General features: G+C 32.1%; 2 protein-coding genes across 4 annotated transcripts; both read left to right on the top strand.

Moving 5' to 3' along the window:
- Positions 1-1,770: 1,770 nt before the first annotated feature.
- On the top strand, positions 1,771-18,757 carry LOC105348089 (ionotropic receptor 25a-like). Of its 3 annotated transcripts, none has more exons than XM_066065307.1 (14): positions 1,771-1,868; positions 12,894-12,984; positions 13,916-14,065; positions 14,231-14,482; positions 14,604-14,776; positions 14,868-15,014; positions 15,088-15,183; positions 15,287-15,397; positions 16,076-16,168; positions 16,329-16,520; positions 16,749-17,076; positions 17,172-17,730; positions 17,835-18,045; positions 18,380-18,757. In XM_066065307.1, the coding sequence occupies exons 2-14, from the start codon at positions 12,912-12,914 to the stop codon at positions 18,530-18,532; spliced, it is 2,538 nt and encodes an 845-aa protein (XP_065921379.1). In that variant the 5' UTR covers positions 1,771-1,868; positions 12,894-12,911; the 3' UTR covers positions 18,533-18,757. The 3 variants fall into 3 exon arrangements, with proteins under 3 accessions (XP_065921379.1, XP_065921378.1, XP_065921381.1); XM_066065306.1 differs by having other exon boundaries at positions 1,805-1,873; XM_066065309.1 differs by having other exon boundaries at positions 1,808-1,873; positions 15,100-15,183.
- Positions 3,793-12,263, top strand: LOC105348088 (glutamate receptor ionotropic, kainate 2). Its single transcript, XM_011457395.4, has 13 exons — positions 3,793-4,140; positions 4,540-4,677; positions 4,862-5,131; positions 5,431-5,609; positions 7,424-7,555; positions 7,961-8,116; positions 8,502-8,720; positions 9,434-9,537; positions 9,924-10,017; positions 10,347-10,650; positions 11,070-11,290; positions 11,392-11,642; positions 11,982-12,263. Exons 1-13 carry the CDS (start codon positions 4,074-4,076, stop codon positions 12,247-12,249), a joined length of 2,403 nt encoding a protein of 800 aa, XP_011455697.3. The 5' UTR covers positions 3,793-4,073; the 3' UTR covers positions 12,250-12,263.
- Positions 18,758-26,312: the final 7,555 nt, after the last annotated feature.

Genomic DNA, 26,312 nt, shown 5'->3' with positions numbered 1-26,312 from the left:
AAGGTACAATTAGTGGTTCTTTTTTTTCAGTAGAGTGAGCCACCAGATACCCATTAATTTTAATTCTTTAAAATTATAAAACCAAATCACATTTTTGGACAAATGCTAAGTGAATGTTGTGCGTTCATATATGCAGAAGATTCATATATGATTGCTTGTATTTCTATCTTTGTTAAGAGAAGCTTAATTGTTTCCATGTTAGAAGACTAGTATGAACTTCATGTTTACGCATGGCTGTGTTGAGTATAATGCATGCAATTTCTTTTATTCGTCAGAAATTCATTTCTGTAGAAACTTAAGGACCGCAGACATGTCTCGATTATTTTTCTTTGTTCCCAAAATTCCCGAAATTAGAATAAAAACGATTTAGCGTCTAGTGGAACGGAAATCCCTGCACCTGTATACCAAAGTATTAATGTTACTTCATGGAATGTAAACAAAAATACTCAAAATTGGACAATTATTCTTCAAAACCTTTTTTTTTTTTTAAATGGCCACCGTCAATAGTGTTTAAGGGTAAGCTTTTAATATGACCAGCTGCCCTGAATCTCTTAATTTATATTGGAAAAGCTGGTGGAAATCCGATTTATGGTTTCCTTCACCTTTCCGAAATCTAAAATCACATGCTTAGTTGTGAAGCAAAATTTTTTGATTTTTATGAATTTAAAGCGTTTCCACAGAAACTTTTAATTAGGCACGCAAATCATATTTTGGATGATAGCTTTGATTACTTTACACAATTCAATATTTTCTGCATCGTCAAAGGAATAGAGTAATTACATATAAAACGAAAATAACTGTTTTGAAACAAAAAATCATTTACAACAAGATTATTTTTTTTCTATTAAAAATTATAAATCATTTGAACAGAAAGCGTGCAGTGTCATTCTAGAAAAGTATTACATCAAATTCAAATGCCTCTCTTAAAGGGGCATGGTCACGATTTTGGTCAAAAATTATTTTTACGATTTTAATGTTTACAATACTTGAGTAAGACATTTCTAATAAGCAACCAATATTTGACTATCATTCGTTGAGTTATAAGCAAGTTACAGAGGTTACAATTCTTTGCTATGTAAACAAAGCTTTTGTTTACATTTTGATTGTTAAGGTGAAAATTCCCGTTTTAGACCTAAACTGAATGTGTTAAACATTAGGAGCTGTTTATTTATGCTTAAAATGAGTAAGAAGATACAAAATCAGCTTAAAAAGATTTTTTTACAGATATATTGAACCTATGTAAACAAAAACAGGACACGAGCCTTATTTACAATTCAAAGAATTGTGAGCTCTGTATCTTGCTTATAACTCTACGACTGACTCTCAAACTTCATTTTATTATTAAAAATGCACTCCTAAAGCCCTGTACATAATAAAAACAGAAAATAAAATTTGACCAAAATCGTGACCATGCCCCTTTAACTCTGAAATGTAAGAAATATTTAGCTTGATGTGTGATTTTGTCTTGGTTTTATGGTGTTTTTTCTTGTCTTTATATGTCCTCGTCGTTCATTTTTTTTACTGCTTTGTTATATTTTTTATCCTTTTTTTGGTGGGGGGTTAAATTGTTGCTTTGATGTATTTAATTTATGATTACTGAAATCGATATAACACATACGACCAAAAGTAATGAAATGCCAATTTGTTTTATCATTTATAAGCATCTAATTTAATGCATGTAGAATATTCATGCATAATTTATATTATTTGAATGAAAATCAATACTCAGAAACATTCGGTTAGGAGTTGTATTTCCTAGTAAATCAAGTGAATTTCCTCCGATTGTAAATGATATTGATTTATTTCATAGAACGTACACCGTGTTGGTATCATTTATTTATTCGTGATATGACAGCCACCATACCAAGGTAAGGTAATTGAATTACTTTTTTTATATATTTCAACTCAAATCTTTATGAAGCATTTGGGGTTTTGACAAAATTACTGCTATCGGCTAATTTCTACAATAATATTGCATATATATAATGGATAATTCTGTAGAATTGCCACTGGTAAAACCCTTTTCTAAGCAGACACTACTTACGTTAGTAAGCTCTGTCTTGTGTATGCGCCATGTTCATTTGGTACTATTGTAGGTAGTTGCTTGTTGACTTTTAGTCATAAAATTATTCCACACAACGTGAAAACAAGATTTCGACTCGCAAACTGTTGTTTAAAAAGTCCTTTTCAATTCGGACTTATTGATAAATTATTGTAACACGCCAACCTAAAGAGATACAAAGACGCAAACTGAAAACTGAAAAATTTTAAATAGCTTGATCCACAGTTTTGATACATGTTCTGAATGCTTAGCTGTAAATCCCGATGCATCATCGCCTATAGTCTATATTTGAAGCACAAAAGTTGTTGGGGAAAAAAATTTCATTTCTGTCTCGTATCTGTCCATTTGTGATTATCAAGAGTGGCATTATTTGAGGAAAAAACGTTTTAAGACTTGCAAGTTTTGACTAATCCATGCTTTCATATTTATTATTGATCTTTCATAAATTCAGAAACAATCGAATGTACACTCACTAATTGGCAAACCAAGAAACTATTAGGACGTGCAATACAATGCAATGTTTTCTGTGACTCCTGAGTTAGTTATGAAACAAAAATTTTTGATGAAATGTTTTAGTTTTTCTTCTTTTTATCTTATACGTGTAGAACTTTATATTAAGGAGGCTGGATGGTCAACAAATTAATCATCAGATACATGTAAGATTTGTTTTGTTTAGCTGTCAACAGCAGATTAGTAAAGAAACAACTCATATATTTTACCTTTTAAAATTTGGGTATTTTTCTATATTTTTATGTTGAGTTCTACTTCTAAAAAAAGGTTGTTACAGTTTAAAAATGGCCACGACCATCGAATAAATGTTCATAATATTGACTAACAAGGAAAATCATTTTTCTTAAATTGGATTTTGAAAAACAAAATTTCAGCACCAGATTTTACAACAATAATTCTAAAATCTGGTGCCGTAGTATCTTTAAAAATAACAACCTCTTAAGGCCAAGATCTAGTAATTGAAAGGTGCCTACAGGTTCATAAAATTTAACATATAAGTTCTTTCAATGATGTTTCATAACATTAGCTTTGTATGATAGGGTGTACCGGGGCTAAAAGTTTTGGTAAACACAATGAAAAATCATGTTTTAAACTGTTATTTCCAATGACATATGAAGGAATTAGTGATCAAATTTCGGAGTTTTGTCATTTTTTTGCTTAATGAAATATATCCAGAATGCCTACAGTCTCCAAAAAATGGAATTAAACAAGCTCTTGACCTCCTCTTTAAAATGATGTCAAACTGAATATACAGTGTAGATATCGGGATTACTTTTCCCATGATTTAATATAGAATGACAAGAAATTGTTTAATTTTCTACATAACTCCCTCAAAGCCGTAAAGTATTTACAATATTAAAACACTTGAAGCAAAAATATCAAAAGAACTGTGATTTGACAGGTGACATCTGATGTCTTTATTTGATCTTGATATCCAACTAATTGTAATCATTATCATTAGATACTCAATGAATAACTAACTGTGGGGTTTTATATGGTTTGGTTGTTCATTGATAGCTTAATTTGGTTGTGAGTATTTTTCCATCAATCAGAAAGACCTTAGTATGCACCTAATTGATTTTCTTCTTTAACTCAATTTTATTATTGTCATTTCATTTTGACAATATTATTTAACATACATCGAATCTATAAACAAATAATGTAGTAAATTACATTCTCTAATTCAGTAATAAACCTTCGAAAGATTTTCTACATTTTTCTTCGTATGATTTGGTTGGGATATGCAAATAACTTAAATGACGAATATCTAATCCAACGGTATTGAAAAGGTAAAAATCGATTCGTTCAATTTATTCTCACGGGGCGGCCTCTATCTCTCTCTTTAACGACAATGGTCCCTACCAAAAGGACCAATGCACTTTGGTTATTACAATATTAAAAGCGAAACAAGCGAACTATGTAATTATTAATTCAAACTACGACTTTGCGAACCGACTGATGACGGAACGTGGTTTACCGTCCCAAATATGTACATTATAAAATGATTTGTGGAATTCTCGTTTTCTTTCTCATTCCAACTGGTGTCTGTATTGAGGAATTCGGTATAGGTGAGTAAGCGTTTGTTTCTGCCTTCCATTTATCATAATTATATATACAATAATATTTTGTCTATTCATATCTTTATTTTTCAATGATACCAATGTTTTAAACAAGAGTTCTATTTTGGTTGATTTACTTAATTAGTTAGTTAATTTGTACCTTTCATATAAGAAATATTAAGTTCTAGATAAAAAATAGACTAATGGTATTTGATAAAATAGTTGAAGTTAAATTCGTTGTGTTGAAATGCAGTTTAACATGCGCCGCTGCAACTTTAAACAAAGAAGTACAAAAATAATAGCTTTGCATTTCTTAATACCTTTCAAATACATCAATCGCAATAAATCTTGTAGATATTTTTAACAGCTTTTCAGCGTCTAAAAGGAAACAACACTATCTTTTATCAGGTGTATTCTTCGATCTGTCGGTGTGGTCGACTGATGAACTGCCTTCCGCCAAGGTGTTCAGCATTGGAAGCACCGCCACTCTTATTCCTTATGAACATTATTTTGACGGAAATGAAGTGTTTAATATCACCCAAGCAGGTATTTATAGCCTTAAAAGATAGTTTAAGCGAAAACGTAACCTTTTTTGATATTGTATTAATTTCACAATCAACCACCTTACATAAATTTTGAACATAAATTCAGTTTGCTTATTTGATAATTTTAAAAATGGTATAAGATCCGACTATGTACATATCGCCATTAGAAACCATTTTTATTTCAGTATGTGACATGGCGGAAAAAGAAATAGTAGGAATGGTCACCTTTACTACTTGTAAGAAGGCTGCTGTTACCGCCCATCAAGCAAATTTGCTGAACTTACCTCATGTCCTTGTCGCCAGAGATAATGAACATTGTGATTTCCCGCCATTCATCTCATCGCATCAAACGTTAATGGTTTACCCAGATTGCCGTCTGCTGATCAAAGCCTTCGTGTCTATTACATTACAAAAGGCCTGGAGATCTGTTAGCGTCATATATGATGAAACTTACGGTTAGATTTTCAAGCATGAACATTTCATTGAATCTTAGATATCCGTTGTAATGCCTTAATTCTGTTTACTAGTAAATATGACCAATTGGATAAAAGAACCTAATGATCAAAATGATATCTTTAAATATGGTTTTGCTACAATTTATTTCCTAGCTCTAAGATTGGTTGTATATTTTAGCCATAAATTGTGTAATATAATTGCATTTGATAATTATCAGAATTATTGAATATTTGGGAATATTTTTTCACAAACCAAATTAACTATTATAATAGTTATGAATAGCATCTTTGTATTTCAGGTGAATCGTGCATTAATTACTTGGTAGGCCAATTAAGCGCATTGTCTATTTCATCAAACATAATCAAGATGTCAGAAACCAATGATGCCGACACTTCCTTGGCTTTACTAATCAGAGCAAATGATACAAAACTCTTTACCATGCTGAATGGCAACAGAACCGAAGACTTACTTCATCAGGTACAATTTGTGAATCCTTTATTTTACCTGTAGCCGTAACATTTTTATCAATTTTCTACCTGTTTAATATACCTTTCTCTTTATCATTTAAAAAGATGAAGAATTATTTTGTAACCGTATTTACCCCAACTCAAGAAAACGCCTTAAGATAAGTTTGGAAATATATTACTCAAAGCAATGTGTTTTTCATTAATGGTTTTGAATAATATAGCATATTATGTTGGTTTCTCGGTGGAAAATGTAGGTACTTTCCTTTCATTAACTTTTCTTGTGAGAAACCTATCCAAAAGTTACTCGAACAAAACTTATGCAGACAGTCATATTCTATGCATGTTGACAATGTGTTTATTCAAGAGAACATGTTAGAAGACTTCCTCCCCGGTGTTGGTGCTTGTTTCATATTTATGAAACTAACAACGTATCAGTCATAATAATCCCAGACATTGAGTAGTGTTGATACGTTAATTTCGTTCTTGATATCTGCATGCATAAGCACTTCATCTGTTAGGTTTTAATTATTCTTTTGCGCCTCATTGCCTATATTTGATATTTTAATCTTTTATTTGCTCATGATGGTAAATTGTAACCATTGTGTAATATTAATTCATTCGTTTCTTAATTATGAGAACCAAACATATGAGCTAGAGAACCAGAGAATTAAGTCAAATTAACGTTATCGATTTTACATCACTTTTGTAATTGGTGGTGTTTCATTTAACAACCTATTCATAGCCTCTAGGAATTCAAACGGGAAAGTATGTGTAGACAGTGAAATCCTCGACAGAGATACTCTTATTGCAATGATTTAAAAGCCTACCAGGGACTGATTATTAGAAAGTTACCACAAGCAATCACTGTTTTATCATTGAATACTAAAAAACATTTTTTTAATGATTCGCGAGGATTGTTTTCAAATGATCAATAATAAAACGCTGAATTGAAATAAAATTAATATGATGTCTCCCGAATGAATTCAATCAGTTAAAAGCTTGCACCAAACATATGGCCATAAAATTTACAACAGTTTCTATATAATGGTGTCACTTAATATCACAAAATCGGCCACGTGACGAAATGCACTAGCTTTTCGTCAAGGTGTTAATTAAAAAGGGTTTTGAGGAAATTTAACTCATGATCTCAGCCCGTTGTTAACATTTCTGTTCGATAGTTTAGAATTGTGGGCAAGGTAATAGTGATTGTTAAATTCATTAGTTTTGTTTGGTAAATTTACCCCCAGTGCTAATTTTTATTTTTTTTTGGTGTACCATAAATAAGATTATAATTGTGTTAAAAGGACATGGACGCAATTGAGCTCAAATTTTTCGAATTTAATTTTTCCATTTTTACTTTCTAAAATTTTTTATATGACTATATTTTAAATATCTGAATGTCAAATATTGATTTTAGTAAGATATAGAGTTTAAAATTCTTTGTTATGTAAAAAAAAAGATGGAATCTTGTTATTGTTCACGTGTTTTATGTGTTGTATTAGTATTAGTTTCAGTTAAATGTTCTTTCTTTTGTTGATGATATAGTTTATAAACATATTGTATCAGTTTATCTTGTTTGCGACGAGTCATTTTGTCAGAGAAATGGTATTTTCTTAACTGTAAGATTTGTCTACATAACAATGATTTTTTTTTGCTTCTGTGCCTCGCCTGTAACTTGATTTCTAACATTCAAATTTTAGCCAATTATTCAGAACGCAAAAGTAAGCCATTTTAAACATAAAAACAAGAAAATAAAATGTTGAACTCAAATCGTGTGAAGTTTCCTTTAATGATAATTAAAAATCGTTTACATTTTTCCTTCAGGCATCTTCGGTTGATATGTTCAGCAGGGAATATTATTGGATAATACATTATGATTCCAAATTCCTCAAGAGTAGCCATTTGCTAACTGCAATGGAAGGTGGAAATGTTCTCACTGCTTCCTTTGACAAAAGAGTAAGTATGTATCTGAGGTCCCTCTATTCAACCTGTCTGTCATAACAAGACCGCTCTTCTATTATATATTAATAAATCTTAAGGAAGCATATCCCCACCCCCTTTTATATTATTTGTGTTTAAAAGCATCAAATCAAAAAAGTATCTCTATATGGCGCCAAGTCTTGTAAAAATATAGATAAAAGATATAATTGTATATTTGTCTCATATATGAACAGTACATGAACATAGTAAAATTGTTTATAAATTAGGTCATAGCGGTTATACTGTAGAAGAGTTGCAGAAAAAATGAAATCAAATACTGACTTCAATAATAAAATGTTAGCTTCTGACGCCCCCCCCCCTCTTTGTAAGTCTCATTTACTTTTCGGAGGCGGTTTAATTACGATGACAATTATGTTTCAGCTTCCTGATGCTATCTTAAGCGATATTATATCAGCCTATGGGTATGGTTTGGAGTATATGTTGAATCACAACACGACATTTTCCATTGGGAAATACGACTGCGATGACAAAAAGCCCTCGATCGGGGAACCGGGACTTCTTCAGATCATAACACGGGTGAGTAGTTTAATCAGCGATGTTAGTTGTAGTGTTTAAATACAGGGCTTATATTTACATTTGTTTAATTGTATAGTGCTCTTTTCTTTCCTTTTTTTTACAGTTTTATCCGTACGAATGATTTTTCGCCTAACAAAAATCTCATAGAAAGTCAAATGGTTTCACCAGTAACACGGTTGTTTTCGTGTATGTTATTCTCTTGTATATAAGGGTTTAATATTTGTTTTAAGTTGATGAAAACTGTTTGGGTGTTTTTTTTTAAGTAAAATTGTTACACACAATATTTGATACATATAAACTAGACGATTTGATCTTTAAATTTAATTGAATATAATTATCAACAACATTATCATATTTCATATAAATTATGATTTTGATTTTCTAGAATTCTATGCAAGAAAATTTAGAAAATATAAAATGGTCCAAGGACGGTGTACTGGATGCCACAGTACACATTTCCAGCACTCAAGCCGGAAGAAACGGTACATTAGCAGAAGTAGCAACCTACAACTACACAGACGGATTCCGAGTAAAGGATGGCAGATTGTATCAGAACTTATTTAAGGATTTCGCCAACAGAACACTTAAAGTTGTGTCTTGGACTGTAAGGCATATTTCATTATCCATTAGCACTTATTAGTATTGATTTTTTTTACCACTATTTGAACCTCCTGGAAAGAAGCTTAAAACATAGGGTTTTATCCAAATTAGATGGTATTTCAAAGTTACAGATTGTAGTAATTTTCTTTTCTTTTTTTTTTGGCTAGGTAATAACTCTTGGCTAGAAAAGTCATATTTTTTTTTATTTTTAGGTGGATCAAATTCATCGATCATTTTTGTTCTAGCCGCCTATAATCAAAGGCATTTGCTTACAAAGAATGTTTGTTTGTTTTATTACAACAGTTAGTGTGTATATACGACTTTTTGATGTTGATTTATCATTACTTTCAACGGTTTTTCCAATTCAGATCAATAATCTCAAATATTTGTTCATTAGTGCATTGCAGTTCATCATTACTTTTTCAAACTAAGACTATTGTATATTGGTGTTGTTTCCTGCATTGACTCGTAATTAAAATTCTTATTTGTATTTTGAATCAATAAAATGCTTTACAAATGAATCGCTCAAAGATCGCTATATACATGTATTTTTATCCTGCAAATCAAGAACAAATGTCCTAATCTTTAAATAACGTATTGTAATTGAAATATTACAAAGATTTACTCTCAGAAGAATACGCCGTTTTTATCAATTATGATTTTGCAAGTTTTATTAATTTATGATTATGATGATCCTGATGATAAATATTATTCCAGAGCACGCCCTTTACAATGAGAAAACAATCAACAAATGGTCAAGTACAATATCATGGGTTCTGTTATGATATCCTCGAAGAATTCGCCAAGGTTTTCAACTTTAGGTAATTTTTCTCGAAAACTTTATATAAATGTTACCTCTCCCCTAGGGTCTTAAAATTGTATCATACATTTCAAGTTTCCTTGAATGTTAATTTATTTTTAGAAATTGAAAAATTCAAATTTAAATGTTAAATTTGAATTCAAGATGTAGCTTTATAAAATAATGAACTACATCAATTATTTAAAAAGGAAAACAATACCAGTAGTTCATTATTGTCGAAAAACAAATTGTTTGGCTAAAAATACTTTTATTATTCTACAATAAAAATATGTTTTGCAAAAAAAATCACTCTTTACCTTTTAAACTATAAATGTATTCCTTTTGATCTTCTTACTGAATTGCCTGCAGTTGAATTGTCCAAGTCATGTGGGCGTTTTACTATTATAGATATGTCATGCTAGATTCAGTAGATGGAACTTATGGAGGGCCAACTAATGACGGAAAAAATGGAACTGGGATGGTTGGGATGGTGATGAGAGGGGTACGTACATGTATTAGTATGTTGAGGCAAACCAATGGTTTCATGTTTGGAACTTAAGTTTATTTGTTGAAATGTTGTTTTTTTCGTTTTTCAATCCTCGCTACATTCCTGAATTCAAAATTCGGCAAACTTCTTGATGTTGGTCTGTATTTCTGTCGCTCTGCATCTTAGTGTACTTATCTCGATTTTAACATTGTCGCCATCAATACAATAAACATGAAAACTGAATAGGTTATTTATTGAAAAGTTAATCGAAATGTCAATATCAGTAAAAGATCTAGAGTGAACGACACAACAGTAATAGTTATATATAATATTTTTGTTCTTAGGAAGCGGACATTGGCGTCGGGCCCTTCACCGTTACCGCTGCCAGAGAGACAGTGGTGGACTTTCTGACTCCGTTTCAAGAAGAGGGCGTAGGGATTATAATGAAGACAAAGGACCAAAAGAACGATCGGATGTTCCGGATGTTCCTGCCTTTCCAGTCCACTTCCTGGATCGCCACTGGCGTCTCCATCGTGATAACCGGAATAATTTTGTTCGTCATCTCACGATGTAGTCCCTACACCAATGACGCGGATAAGCCTATCTACAAAAATTTCTGGCTTGCATTTGGTGCTTTTTTCGGGCAACGTATGTTGTGTTTGTTAATATATTCTTTATGTTTTGATCAACAAAAGACATGACTCTATTAAATAACGTACAAAAGGGAACAGTTGATCAATATTCGAACTCTAAGAAAATGGTTCCTTGAACTTGTAAAAGAAAATGTCACACAATTTAGAAATATGTTTAACTGCCAGTTATGTGTTAGAAAACAAGTGTTCAGCATTTTATTGGAAAATTATTTTGTAATGTATCGGAGATCAATCATATATATGATAAAGGCATCTTTGAATTTCAACAGTTTTGATATTAACAATTTTGTCAGTAAAATCATTCTATCTACAATACAGTAAAAAACAAACATTGACATTAATATAACTGTTAAAGGGTTAACAAGTGGATGGAAACTGTGAAATGATTTGATTAAAAGCATATAATTGTTTCAGTTGGAGGAGATTCCACACATACATCGGCATCGGGGCGAATCATACTGGGAATATGGTGGATGTGCACAATACTAATTCTAGAATTATACACTGCAAACCTGGCAGCTTATTTGACAATTCCGCCTGCCAAATCACCTATCAAAAATCTAGAGCAGTTAGCAGCATCGTCCGATTACAAACCATTAGTCAAAACTGGATCTAATCTCGATTTTCTTTTCAGGGTAAATATGCTTCATTTGTATTACATTGATACGACAGAGCACGCAATGATGGAACATATTCATAAATATTTATTTCAGTATTTCATTTATTCTGTTATTAGAGGGCAAAAGGTGGGTTATACAAACAAATTCAAGAGAAAATGGACCAGATGCCTGTGATTACAACTACAGAGGCCGGGTATGAATTAGTCGGGACTGGAAAATATGCCTACATGACGGATGTATCACAACTAACTTATAAAGTATTAAAAGGCTGTCATGATTTACTGGTAGCCGAGGAGACATTTAATAAGGCAGGCCTATCATTTATTGTCAGGACAAATGCTGAATTCAAAACTGCATTCAATTTACAGTAAGAGTATATATATATATCTCTCTCTCTCTCTCTCTCACTCTCTCTCTCACACACACACACACACACACACACACACACACACACACACACCGTCCTAATACAAGAGCTTCATATTAAACATATAGTAATTTTTTAAATATAGAAATGCGGAAAATTATTTGTACCATACTCCTAATGATATACTATGAAAAATTGATTTATGAGATGTCATCAAAAATATTATGATTTTGAAAAATTATATTTTTGGTTGACCGCATTTACAAAAATTACTGTTCGCGAAAATGTTTCCCTTTAACAGTATAACAGTTCCTCATCTATCTTTGTGGTACATTACAGTATGATAAGAATGATAGAAGCTGGATTGATCGCCAAATTTCACTCAAAATGGTGGCCGAGAGTTAGCGAGTGTAGCCAGGATTCCTCAAAGTCGGCCACAGCGCTACAGATCGACAGCATGGCGGGAATATTCATTGTATATGCCGCATTTTCTGGACTTGCACTGATATTTTTTGTCTCGGAAATGGTGTTTTATTTCTTAATCCGTCGTCAGAGGGACACGAAAATAAAATCATCTGAGGTCACGAATCTTAAACAACCTCTGTGATGATATAAGTTTAATCATGGCGGGAATATTCATTGTTTATGCCGCATTTTCTGGGCTTGCACTGGTATTTTTTGTCTCAGAAATTGTTACGAATCTTAAACAACCTCTTGGATGGTTTAAGTTTAAAAAATGACAATACCGGTTTAATGTAAATATGTTTTATTATTATATCTCTTAACAATACAAGACATGAACATAAGGTAGTCTGTACAATGTGTATCTTTTACATGTTACATTTTCAGAACTTACGACTTACGAATAAAATGATGATAATTATAGTGTTCTTTTCATTTTTTAAATAGTATTATCAAATAAAGAAAATATCTATAACAAAGTGATTATATTAAAGATACCAAACACAGGCTAGTTTTTGTTGAGCTTTAATTATAAAGCGTTATAAAAATGTGTAAGAACATTTTACCTCTTTTTTTTAATTATAAAACCTTCAACGAATGAGTATATTAATTACACATTTAAAAATTCTCAAGTCATCTCACGAATTTTCGACTAAAAATTGTTTGCAAAACAAACATATATATACATACTGATCAATTTTTATTTTCCTTTTGATTAGATTTGGAGAGTTGACATATATTTTAATGCTATCTAAATTGATCGAAAATATTCTTTTGTTATGAGCACAGGAAGGGAAAACAGAAGAGATGATTTGCAACATCGCTGCATTTGTTCAGTTCGTATCAGTGACATCAGCTTTGTCATATCCATTCCATTTTGGTAAGTATACTAATAATACACGTGTGGATTTAATATATTTCCAAAAATCGCTTTCACAATAAAATATTTGTGTTTCATCCGGGTATAATAGCAGCAAACATTTCACAAAAAATATACATAAGCCGACTATTAATTTTTTTGGTAAACAAATCTGCAATTCTGCAATGATCGGTTCCTTAATCGGTTAATGTATAAACTTTTAGTCATTGTCAATAGATCGGTACGTTAAATATAAAGAACAGCTTATATGAAAGGATTTACTTGACACACCCCGGTCGATATGTACCTCGTAAACAAAATCAACGGTGGTTTGCTAGTGGGTGTTAAAAGTTAACTTTTGGAAAACTGACGTCAATCTGTACAGTCCGTGCAGTCCGCTTTCCTGCTGTACATAATGATGAAATAACTGAGTTATAGAAACTCTAAAACGTATGGAATAAGACCCAATTTTTACAATTTGAACGTATTTCATTGTAGGTATTGTAGATAATTTACTTGCATAAATGTTTTAGCTTAATAAACTAAACACTTGGCGGATTTAAGAGATTTAAGGAGTGTAAATACTGTAATAATTAAAATTATTTAAAGTTGTTAGTGGCAAAATAAACACGATCAGAGTTTGAAGAAGCGTTGATGATGGCGTGGATTTGAATGATTGAATGATGAACGTATTTCTTAAAGTACCTATTCATGGATATGTATGCAAGGCTTTTAGCAATAGTAAATTATTAGTTCTTGAACACTAAGAAGTAAAAAAGGAAATCTTTCTTTCATATGTAAATTCCGCTACCGTACACACTGCAGCGTTAAACATCCTTAACCATTATTTAAAACAATATATTATTTATTTTCCCAAAAAATTGTTCTTGAATCTTGTGATGTAATTGATCATGCTCGGTCATAAGAATAACTCTGTACTCTATTTATGTAGATATTCTTGCGAATCCGGACGATGCAGATCACATTAGGAATATAACCCAAGACTTCCTTAATACGGATCGACTTGACGCCTTGACAGCAATGAATATCAGCCCTGTTACTTTTGCAGTTCATACAGATAATAAGACCCCTGGAATAGACAGTAATTTGGGGTGTCTTCTATACTTATTAAATATGATATTTGTGTATACAAATTTTGGAAAATGACACCACCAACCAAATTTACAAGAACATCGCATAAAACATATTCTATAAGTTTATCCTCTTTCCTATGTATATAAATCTTTAAATTTACTTTCTTTGGTAGGTTTAACGGTGAAAAATAGCACATCGTCTGTATACATTGACTTAAAAAGAAACCCTTCCGACGTCCTCTGTATTTTATCAAAGAGCATAGGCGTGGCTTACGTAAGGATACACCCAGCCACACACAGTATTTGTCAATCAAGCATTCAAATGCGACCCTCGGTGACTGATTACATGGACATTGCTCATCAGATCTACAAATTCAACGACACCGAATTTACATCAGTTGTGTATATTACAGATTACATTTATGGTAAGATTTTGAGAGAAAAGGTTGGTTGAAAATTTATCTTCTTTTTCTTGTGACATTAGTCCATACCATTGAAATATATTTGTTTAGTAAAAAAAATAAATTATGTTTATTTTTCAAGCAGATTTTGATCTTAGTATCTTTCAAAAGAGATTCAATGCAACTTTGAAGATGATGATTTTCACATTAAATAACGGGAGCTTACCGCACCAAGTGAAAAGATTCACTACTGATGGCAAAACAGACTTCTTTATCATGTATGCTTCGAGTGACGCCATAAACAACACACTTCAGTTTGTAAGTATATTAACAACTATCGTGTGTATCATTGACCCCATAAGACTCAATTCAAATGGACAATATCACTAACAACTCAAAACCGTTTCAGTGTGCAAACAGTACGAATAAAAGAACCGATAATTGGGTGGTGATTCCATCTGACCTTGCTGAATGTCCCAAAATCACTAATTTGGAGTGTTCCGTAGTGTGTGTTCGACACGATTTCGCAAACGATGATAGGAACAAATCAAGATCAGTAAGTATTTACTCATTCTCTTTAACTTGTACATAATTTTAAAGATATCAGGAAAAATAACTCATTAATGAAGAATCCTTTTCAGCTCGCCGATGATTTCCTTATTCGATCTCTTGGTTTGTTTGACAAATTGGCCAGGAGTTTCACGTCGCCCCCATCAACAAATGAGGTAAACATGAATTATTTGCTCAGGAACATGTTATGTTTTCAATAAATGTGGATAAAAACAATTGAGCGCATTAATAATAGTCTTTTGCAAATCATCGTTTTAGTTATCCCCTCTGAGGCAGTTGGCGTTGCACATTTACAACTCAACCAAAGAACTGAAGATTGAAAGCGATGTGATAAAGATAGAATCACTCAAGGGGGATAAAGTAACCAAGGTAAAACCTGTTCACATTGATAGCCTAGTTTGCTTGATTTTGTATTGTTCATAGATTGAAGCTCTGTAATTCAATCAACTGAAAAGTGACTAAAACGTAAAGGTGATTGATTGACATAGGTATGCCATTCGGTCACCTTTCCAGACTCAGTTGACTGAATGGTAAAGCTCCATGCTGTAATTTTCCTCTTGTCTTCTTTTTTGGTAAAAAAAAAACCTAGTTGTCTTAATGCAAATGGTTCCATTTAATAAAAGAATTAATTTGTTCAATGCCGTCATTGATTGATGACAACAATTGCAGTAGTTTTTCTCAATTGCAGAAGTTCATAAATCTGTTGAGCTTTCAATAATAGATACCGGTATAACAGTACTAGTAATGAACGGAATTTTAATGGCTACAAACTAAAATGCGGAAAACATTGCCTTGAGTTTGCTTCGCCTCAGCCCATTATAACAGGAAATACAAAAGTCATTATACAAATTATCTCCCTTATTGCAGGTTTTTGATCTTTTTAAATGTATAACCTATTCTAGAACTGTAACTGTTAGTTTTTGGTTTTGATTGTTTGTTTGTTTATTTGTTGGGTTTTTTTACTTTTTTGTTTGTTTTTTATGGATTTTCTTTTTACAAAAAAAATTAATTGGATCATTTTCAAGGAATTTAAATGTTCTGTTCTAGATAGGGAATTGGACAAAGGACACCGATGTCGTTTTGTCAACTTTGCCGTTCACAAGCGCACCTGCTTCACAACTGAACGTCATAACTATGCATGTGAGAATCAAAACTTTAGTTTTTACAATTTACATCAATTGTATTTCTTTTTGAATCAACAACATCTCATATCTTTTAGTTATTACACATGTATCATACATTTTGTACAACTCTATGATACGAAATTTCCGTAATTGTATAATTTTAAATTGTTTCGTAGGAACCGCCCTTCGTAGAAAAGTTTACCAATAAGAGTGGTACATTTTTTCGAGGCTATACGATTGATGTTTTGGACAAAATTGCACAAGAAATAGGATTCACGTACGTGATTCGTGAAGTTGGTGACAAGCAGTACGGACTAACCTCACCTGATGGGTCATGGACGGGCTTAGTCGGAGAGGTTCAAAGAGGGGCAAGTGATGAATGCTTTTGTCGTTTATTTATTTATCCATGCTACTTAATATTAACTTAAAAACTAATTTTCTGCAGGCGTAATTTTTTCATTACAACTACAGATGAAATATATAAACATTAAAAATAATGATTAACAGTTTTTCTACAAGCATTTCAAGATAAACCTTTTGAAAACTTTTTGGTTGTCATTTTTTCATATTAATGTTCTGGACTGTCTTTGTAACAGGAAGCAGATCTTGCAGCAGCCCCTGTGTCTGTGACAGCAGAGAGAGAACAAGTGATTGATTTTACCCACCCTTATTACGACTATGCAGGTCTGCAGATCCTAATGAGCGGCACCATTGCTTCTAGTTCCATGTTTGGATTCGTGGACGTCTTTGATGGCCCTGTTTGGCTTGCATGGTTCGGTTTTTTGGGGCTGACAGGGATAATGTTGTACGTGTTTCATATCCTTGTCTACCGCGTGTTCTCCAAAGAGAAAGAAAAGGACAAGGACAAAGTGTTCTCCATCAGTGATACGCTTTGGTTTCTCATCTCGTCCATTACAATATACGGTTAGTGCGTAGATTTTATTTTACGTCCAAATCTCCGAAATTTTTATTATATAGGATTAAAACATAAAAATATCATAAAAATATTTACCTTTTAGGACCAGACAAGACCCCGGGTACATTTGCAGGTCGAGTGTTGGTAATAGGGTTCTGGTTCTTCTGTCAAATTATGATGGCAACGTACACGGCAAACCTGGCAGCCTTTATGACATCTAAGCGGCTGACTACCGAAATCAACTCTCTTAACGAGTTGGCTTCGCAAAATTCAATCAAATACTCGTCTCTTGCCGGGTCCGTCAGCGAGGCTTATTTTTCACGAATGAAAGGCATCGAAGAAAACTTTTTTGAGCTGTGGAAGAACATGAGTTACGAAAAAAGTGACGGAAGAAACGACCTCTCTGTTTGGGACTATCCTCTGGATGACCTTTATTCCAGAATGTATAGTCATATAAACGAAACCGGGTTTCTCAAGTCATCAGAAGAAGGTGTCAACCGTGTTCTTGCGGGGAAATTTGCATTTATTCAAGAAACACCACTGATTAAATACGAAATGACCAAGTATTGCAATTTAATAACCGTTGGAGAGGTGTTCAGCGCTAAACCCTATGCTTTTGTTTTACAAGAAAACTCGCCGTGGAAAGAGGCATTCGATGCAAAGTATGTATAAATATGCATGTACTTGAAACGAAAACTATAGCTTCCAACGTAAAGGAAATACAATAAAGAAAATACAATATGTTTATCTTCTTTTTGATTTTCAGAATTCTGGAACTTCAAGCAGATGCTTTCTTCGAACAGCGGAAAGAAGTTTGGTGGTCACAGATGGTGTCTTGCCCAAAAGAAGACGATTCTTCCACCGGTCTTCCCTTTAAAAATCTCAGTGGGGTGTTCATTCTCACCGGAGCGGGGTTTGCCACGGGGTTTTTAATGCTTGGAATTGAATGTATTGTTTTCAAATGGAAAAAGAGAAAGGTAAAACTTCATTGGGTTAAATCAAATGTTCTTATTTCAAAATACATCTATCAGGAATGTGATCATACAATATCAAGCTCATTTTTTCAAAAAGATACATGTACAATGATCAATAAAATTTTTTCTTTCTTCTTTCTGTTTTTTCTACATTTAATATATCAAATTTCAAACTATATTATGTACATTAATCGTTCTGGATTTACTTACTACCTAATTACATAAATGATATTACTAAATGTAGTATGTATTTTAAAAACAGTAAAATTTACATTTTATTGAGTCAGAAAATCCTTAAAACACATATGATTATATCTGTTCAATGTTTCATAAACAGGAGACGAATGAAAAGCCTAAACATATGTTTGTTCGTCCAAAGTTCCCTCCCTTGTCTACCAGATTAACATCCTTAAGGTCGTTGTTTATGAAACCTAAAAGTGCAAGCTCCACTACCCCTACGAAAGACCTGACAGTTTCTGAAATGGATTAGGAAAGAGTATTTTATTTTGATTTTTGCGTTTACTAAGGTAATAACATGTATATAGACATGTTCAAGTCTCGATATTTAATAAACAGTTCTCTATTTGATACTTTTAATGATGCCAAACATAGATTTAAGAATGGTAGACAATAGAAATGAAACTTTCTGAAACAACGTAATATTTGCAAAAAAAACACACGCAGAGACTTGAGCATGTCTAACATGCATACGAAATTTTAAAAAAGAGGATCATTCATCAGGTTTATTGAATTTTACTTATACGTCTCAAAATGATAACAAGTCTTTAGTACATAATAGGTTTCTTTGAGAATATAATCATTCCTTGATATCATCCCAAACTACATTTTTTGAATTATTTGAATATATTGTATTTTTTTTATGAATATAGTGAATTCTTACTAACATTTATTACTTGATTATACATGTATGAGCTCATTTACGATGACCCTCATCAAATCTTATATCATGATTTATCTCTTGTGTATCCATTATTACTCCTTTTATAAATCATTAAATATTATACAAATATTGACTGGGGTTGAGGGCAACATTGATTATATTAGCCCCCGAGGGACGAAATATTGCCCGACGCGAAGCGGAGGGCAATATTTTCGTCCCAAGGGGGCTAGTATAATCAATGTTGCCCGAAAACACAGTCAACATTTGTTTTGTTATATGAAAAAACAAACCAAAATTTAAGAAATTAATTGAAAAGAGATCGCCGTAATTTTCTCAACTCAACAAAGTATTCACAAATTCAATTTTGTGCAAAGTTCATTTCCAAAATATCCTCAGCATCAAACGGTCACTTGTGATATTCCGCCGACCGTAAGAATTATCAGACATGTGTTCTACCTGATTCCTTATATCCGTTATGATAGCAAACCGTCGCATTGCGCGTTCGTTGTTTACTTGCCTTGACTGACTGTCTATTATGACGTCACCTTGTTTTGGAGTCACGAAGAATTATTTACGTCACCGTTTACAAATCAACAAATCAGAGGCGATTATTTGAAATAGAGGGAATGTTCTCTAGATATTATTCCTAGCCGGTCAATATCTAAAAAATATTGACCGGTCAATATTTTTCGGACGAGCTGATATTACAATTATAGACTATTCGTCTATATAGAGTTATATAGTGAGAATATACTACTGAATATAACAATACATGTTATATCACCATCAAACATTTCCTTTTTATCCATTGTATGATTGTATGATTGTACTTATAAATTACTTATTTACTGTATTATTATTTATCGATTGAATAATGTCAAAAGGGTCACATTTTTACATAATAGAAACATGAATATGTGTCTCTATATATACTAATACATATGTGTACTAATGTATAAGACCATGTATCAGAAGTAGGGAAAATGTGAAATAAAATCAAAAGACCTCTGGAACCAATGGCTTTTACTAAATACAAATATTATCCGACTAAAGTTGATAAGACAGCGGGTGCAAAAGTGCAGGACGGCGTCCGTGGTCCTGGGTGTTAGCCCGATTGAAGGTAGGTCAATTGTTTAATTCTGGTAAACGAAGTAACCACTTGACTAAGCCTGCGTGTAAACAAACGGATATAAATAGAAAGTAATTTCAAGCAGTCTGAATAACCTCCCCCTTTTTTTCTTGTTAAAGAAAAGGAGTGGTTATAATCAGACTGGATTTTAAGCAGCTGCATGTGGATGGCGTAAACTAAATTCCTCATACTATAGTTGCACTTTTAAGGATCATTATTTGTATACAATTAATAAATATAATAGGTCCATGTCGATACGCATTAATAAATAAACAGCTGACGTCAACTTTCGCTTTTGATACAAATATACAGTACTAGCTAGTATGATGTTTTTTTAACGTCTTTATTGTTTTGTGTTACTTAACACAAAGTTTGTGTAATGTGCAATATATACAGAAATATAATGATATTATTGTAGGTGTCGAATTTCTGCGAAGCATATCGCCTCTTCAACATACGTACTTTATTGACAAAAACATCAATTGGATTGGAAACAAGTTCTGACAATCTATTCAGTTGCTCATCTCCTTAATATGCAGTCATACTTTATTAAGTTATAGTTGTTTACGTTTACTTTCGCTTTTTAGGCACTAAGAATATGTATGATCGCTTGAATTTATCCATCTATTATAGTAAGACTGTATAACGCATTGTTTATATAGTAACCTGAATCATCTATCAGTGTACAGAGCTTGTAGCAAGATATGACTTTGTTTAAGTACAAGTTTGGACCGTACAGCCTATCAGTATATTATAGTGAACCATTAAGTATGATAGCAACAATATTTAGTCTCCTTTGAGTCAATATATACACTGTGCGGCAAGGAAGGGAGGGGGAGGGACTCCCAGATCAAAAGTTCCACAGTCCCTATATAGGTTCCTTGTATAAAATGTAGCGATAAAGTACAATGTTCTAAATCGATCAAGAGTCCAAAGGAAAAAAAATTGGGAGCAGGATCAGGTGCCACTGCTGACCATATATATATATATATATATATATATATATATATATATATATATATATATATATATATATATATATAAAACACATAAATTAAAGCCACTTAACAAAACCAAACAAACGATGGGGAAGTTAGCTGTTACAGTAAAAAAAAGGGATTTTTGTATCATGCTATTGTCTTTTAACAATTTATACTTAAATTGCCAAGGGGGGGGGGATACGCATTACCCGTTTGGATAAGTACAATACTTCATTTATCATTCTTTTGTTTGCTTGTATGTCTGTGGTTTTTTTTAATTTTGGTTTGCTTTCTTTTCTGGTCCTTAGAAGAATTCGACAAACATAATATGTAAAGATATCGTCCGGATTTAGAATGAAAGGTTTTTCAGTTATATATCTTTCTTGAATCTGCATTAATTTCTGTGAATCCTTACATGATAAGAAATTACTTTCTGTATTTCTTAAGTAACGTTGAAAGTGTCGACCCCAGTGGGTGTAAAAAGTAGGACAGCGTCCATAGTCGGAACCAACCAGACTGAGTGAAAATCAATTGTTTGACAAATAAACGAAGTAACCACGTGACTAAGCCTGCCAAGTTAGAATTTATCAATAAACAGGATTCATGTTTACGATAAGATGTTGCTTTTCACAAAGATTTGACGATTTTCATTACGGTTTCTCCAAATTTCATATAAAAGAAATTGTCTTAGATACTCGTTTATCAAATGACCGTAACAAATAGTGTCAAATGTGAGAATCATTTATGTAGGGAGGGGGGGGGGGGAGGGGGTGTTGAGAAAATATCAAGCTATGGAAATAACGACGATTTTATATATATATATATATATATATATATATATATATATATATATATATATATATAAAAAGGTAAATCCAGAAAAAATTCACAGTGGACGGATAAGATATAGAAAACTTAAATGAATAAAAACACAAAGTCCGAGTAAAACATGTTTTTTTATTCATTTAAGTTTTATATATATATATATATATATATATATATATATATATATATATATATATATATATATATATATATATATATATATTCAATTGTTAAAATTGTCTTAATCATATTAGAATTTTTTTCCAAATTATTTTTCAATCAACTTATACATTTAACATGTTTGTTAAATGAGATTTTTGTTTTAAATATAAAATGATATCAAACTTATAACTGTAAAGTAAATCCTAGACTTGCTCAAATATATGTATGTACCGCGTGTGTTGTTTTACGGTAATTTCAATGCGTTATCATTTCGTCTGAACTCAAATTTAAATTTCAATCTGAATTTCACTCTAATTAAATTTCTTATTCTTACTTTACGAACTTTTTTTAAACATAGATGTTTGGCATATAATCAACAAAAATTAAAGAGAGTTAAATAGCGGAACACTGATTATTAAACATAGAGACCTAAGCAAATCAAAGATAATCATAAAAAGTAAAGACCTTTATGTACATATAAAAATTTTGAGCTATACTCGTAAGTATTGGACAACAGACATTCATATTTTGGTTTATTTATTTCAATCAAAATCCATATTTTCAACTTTGAAAACAATTTTTAATGCTTATTTCAATAAAGTAAAATGGGAATGCAAGTCTACTATTCGAAATTATTTTATTCTTTATCTTATATTGGTAAAAAACAATCTGATTAAAATCAGATCCTTTGATCCGCTCACGAAGATCCCTACACTATATATAGGAGATCCTAGTGTAGTAGCGATCTTCGTGAGCGAATCAAAGGATCTGATTTTAATCAGATTGGGTAAAAAATATAATCGGCAAAAATGCTTATGAAGCAAGAACTAGTATTCATTATATTTATTTTTGTCTATGAAAGAAAGTTTGAAGAATATCTAAATTTGGTAAAAAAAAAAAAAGAAAAAAAAAAAAAAAAGAATTGAACAGAAATTTTAGAATTTAAATTGATCTTGGCGCTGGTCATTTCTAGGGCCTTCCATTCTTATTTATGTTCGTTAACAAGATTTTTTTCACATCACTTTTTAAAAGAACCTATAATGATTTAACTCAAATATCCATTAGAATTGATGTCACTTTTTTAAATCAAAATTTTCTTTTTTATATTTCTATTGGAGGTGGAAAATATTAGGGACAACAGTATATTTTAATTAAAATTTTAAACTAGTTAACATTTTCGAATATCACAAACTCATATAATTGGTCAGCCAAAGAAGATTTTTATCATATAAAACTTTCTTCTTGACACATATGAGAGTATAAGTTTTCGGTTCGAACTGCCGATCGTGGGATGTCGGATGTTTAAAATGATCACACTAGGCCTGCACAACTACATTTTAAAACGATAGAGTATTTTTACTTAGCCAGCCCCGGTTGTCTTTCTTGATTCTACAATCGTTTTCAAGAATTTCTTTAGTCAAACTCTTCAGTTTCTGCTATTTTACTTGAAAAACTGGAAGTTGGGGCTCCAGCGGGTGCGAAAAGTACAGGGTGGCATCAGTGGTACAGTTGGAAACCAACCACATTGTGTGACGAACAATTGTTTGAGTAACGAAGTAACCACACGATCAAGCCTGCACGATTATTTCTTTTAAATATCCACCATATAAGGCACAAATATAAGGCCGAGCTATTTTTGCTCATACTGTTTCTAAATATAATTTCGGGTTGTGACTTCGTATACATGTATTCCACTTGATTTAATTTTTATTCAATTGTCTAGTCCTAAACGAAAATGAATAATTACGTTGAAAATCATAAAAATAAAGACCTTCATTTTTTTTCATTACTTTTTCTTCAACAGGCCGTAGAACCATGCATGTAGGGACTTGCTCCTGTTGTAATGATATGTATGTTAAAATAAAACAATTCATACTACTTTCGATCAGTAATGTGTCTTCAATGATCACGTCCATTCCAATGTATGTATTATTTACATGCTAGGGACAAATCAAGTATGAAAGAGCTATTACACTTAACATTGACCATGTATGTGATGTGGTTGTCCGTGTGTACATAAATATTTTTTTTTTAAAAATAGTAAAACCTGTATTTTTCTAAATACGAATACATCCACACCAAAGTTAATAAGATAGCGGGTGCAAAATCGCAGGACTGCGTCCGTGGTTCTGGGTGTTAGCCCGATTGAATGTAGGTCAATTGTTTATTTCTGGTAAACGAAGTAACCACCTGACTAAGCCTGCGTGGAATGGCAGAGACATAAATATGGACAGGTTTTAACTCAGCTATTGATTGACGTGTTATGCTATATATAGAGTTTCCTCATACGTTACAATCAGTTGTAAGGACCTTTAAGTAACTATAGTATATAGAAACACTGGTTTTCCATGTCGGTGTAACATCTAATTAAAAACATATTACTTGTATTTTGTTTTGACTGTTTTAATAACTATTCTTGTACATGATTAATTTAATTAAGATATTTCAATAGGATTTGGGAATAAATTCAGACAAATCAGTTGTTCTCAATATTAACGCTTTATTATTTTCTAGATTTACACGACTTTTACAGTCAGCGTCAAATATAGATTATTTTTCAAACGTGGTTAAACAGGGGCTTTATTTACTTATTCCATAAAGAAACGTATATTTTAAACATACTGTAAAACTAATCCACAGAAAAACTCGAATTTTATTTCCGAAAATATATACCTTTGACGTTGTAAATGGTCAATAGCAAATAGAATAAAATAAAATTGATTGATAAATTCAAACAAAACTGTGTTTCGTTATTGTCGATCAAAGCATCAAGCAGGCACGTAGCATCGTTTTTGAAAGTGGGGGAGGGGTAGAATATTTATCTCAATTTTTTATAACTCCCGAAAAAAAAGGGGGTGGGGGGTGGGGGTGGGGGGGGGCTCCGCGGTAATTGAATTTTCTATATGTGAATTAAGAAAAATGTTTGCTGCGAGAAAAAGTTGGGAATGTTCTCTCTAAGAAAAATGCAGTAACTCATTGTAGATTTAGAATGTGTAATAAGTATTTATCTATTGAATTGATCGCTAAAAATAATACAGTCAGAGAAAAAAAGAATGGGCGCTACATGTAAACTGAATCAATTTCTTTATACATTTTAAATATTGTCAGACATTGATTGTTACCTTTCAGTATATATGTATATATATATAGTTGATGAATTCTGCAAATCTTCTTTTTTTAAATGAGATTAATTTTTATAGAAAAATAAATGAATTTTACATGCTTCCCAAATTTAACCGACCCGAAATGCATGCGTCAGTAATAAAAGCAAAGTTAAAAAAACACACATTGTAAATTGTTTAGTGCCTAGAGGAGTTTTTTTTTGGGGGGGGGGGGGGGGGTATCAATAATCTCCAAACTTCCCTTAATTATATGATATCTGAATGTCTTTGATCAATTAAAAGCATAAGTTCAATTAATTGTACGTTATTTTTATAACAAAACTCTTTCTAGTCGAATCCATGGTCAATGTCTGAGATAGTGAATGTCTATTCCCAATCTAAACAACTATTGCGAGAATGACAATAAATTTAGTTATTATATATTGATCAGATTAATTGGATGGGGATGGAGAGCTTCTCTAGTTGTCTTTCTTGAATCTGCAACATTTTTGGGGAATTTCAATGTGATATTACTTACTTTGTTATGTATATTTACGTTGATTCGAAAGTGTCGACCTCAGCGGGCGCAAAAAGCAGGACAGCGTCCGTGGTTCTTGGTCGGAACCAACCAGACTGAGTGAAAATCAATTGTTTGAGTAAACGAAGTAGCCACGTGACTAAGCCTGCCAAGTGAAAATTTATCAATAAACAGGATTTATTTTTACGATAAAGGCAGGGTTGTCTTTCCTCAACATATTCTTCTTCTTTTTCTCCCGCAAACGGCATTACTGATTTTAAATTTGATAAACAGTTATACATTTTGTCATGAAAAAGGACGGGTTGTTCTGAAACGACAATTTTACAGTCATTTCTCAAACAAGAAAACGGCAATATTTATTTTTATATGTCTGTAGAAAATGGTTCTACAAATTCTTTGAATATTTAAAACATTTCGGGCGCAATTCAATTTATAATTAGATAACTGGAAAGTCAAATTACAATTATAAAACCTACATGGATTGCAATGTATATAATTATTACAATGTCATGTTTTTCTTTTTCGAAGTGGGGGAGAGGGTGTGAGGTTGTGAAGGGTATGAGAAAATAAGTTATTTAAGATAAATATTCCAGAGGGGGGTTAGACTCATCTGAAATCTTGACACCCCCCCCCC

Source organism: Magallana gigas, chromosome 7 (genome assembly GCF_963853765.1).
Source record: "Magallana gigas chromosome 7, xbMagGiga1.1, whole genome shotgun sequence".
NCBI lineage: Eukaryota > Metazoa > Mollusca > Bivalvia > Ostreida > Ostreidae > Magallana > Magallana gigas.
The sequence above is the reverse complement of the archived record's forward strand: the minus strand, read 5'-3'. Positions and strand labels throughout refer to the sequence as shown.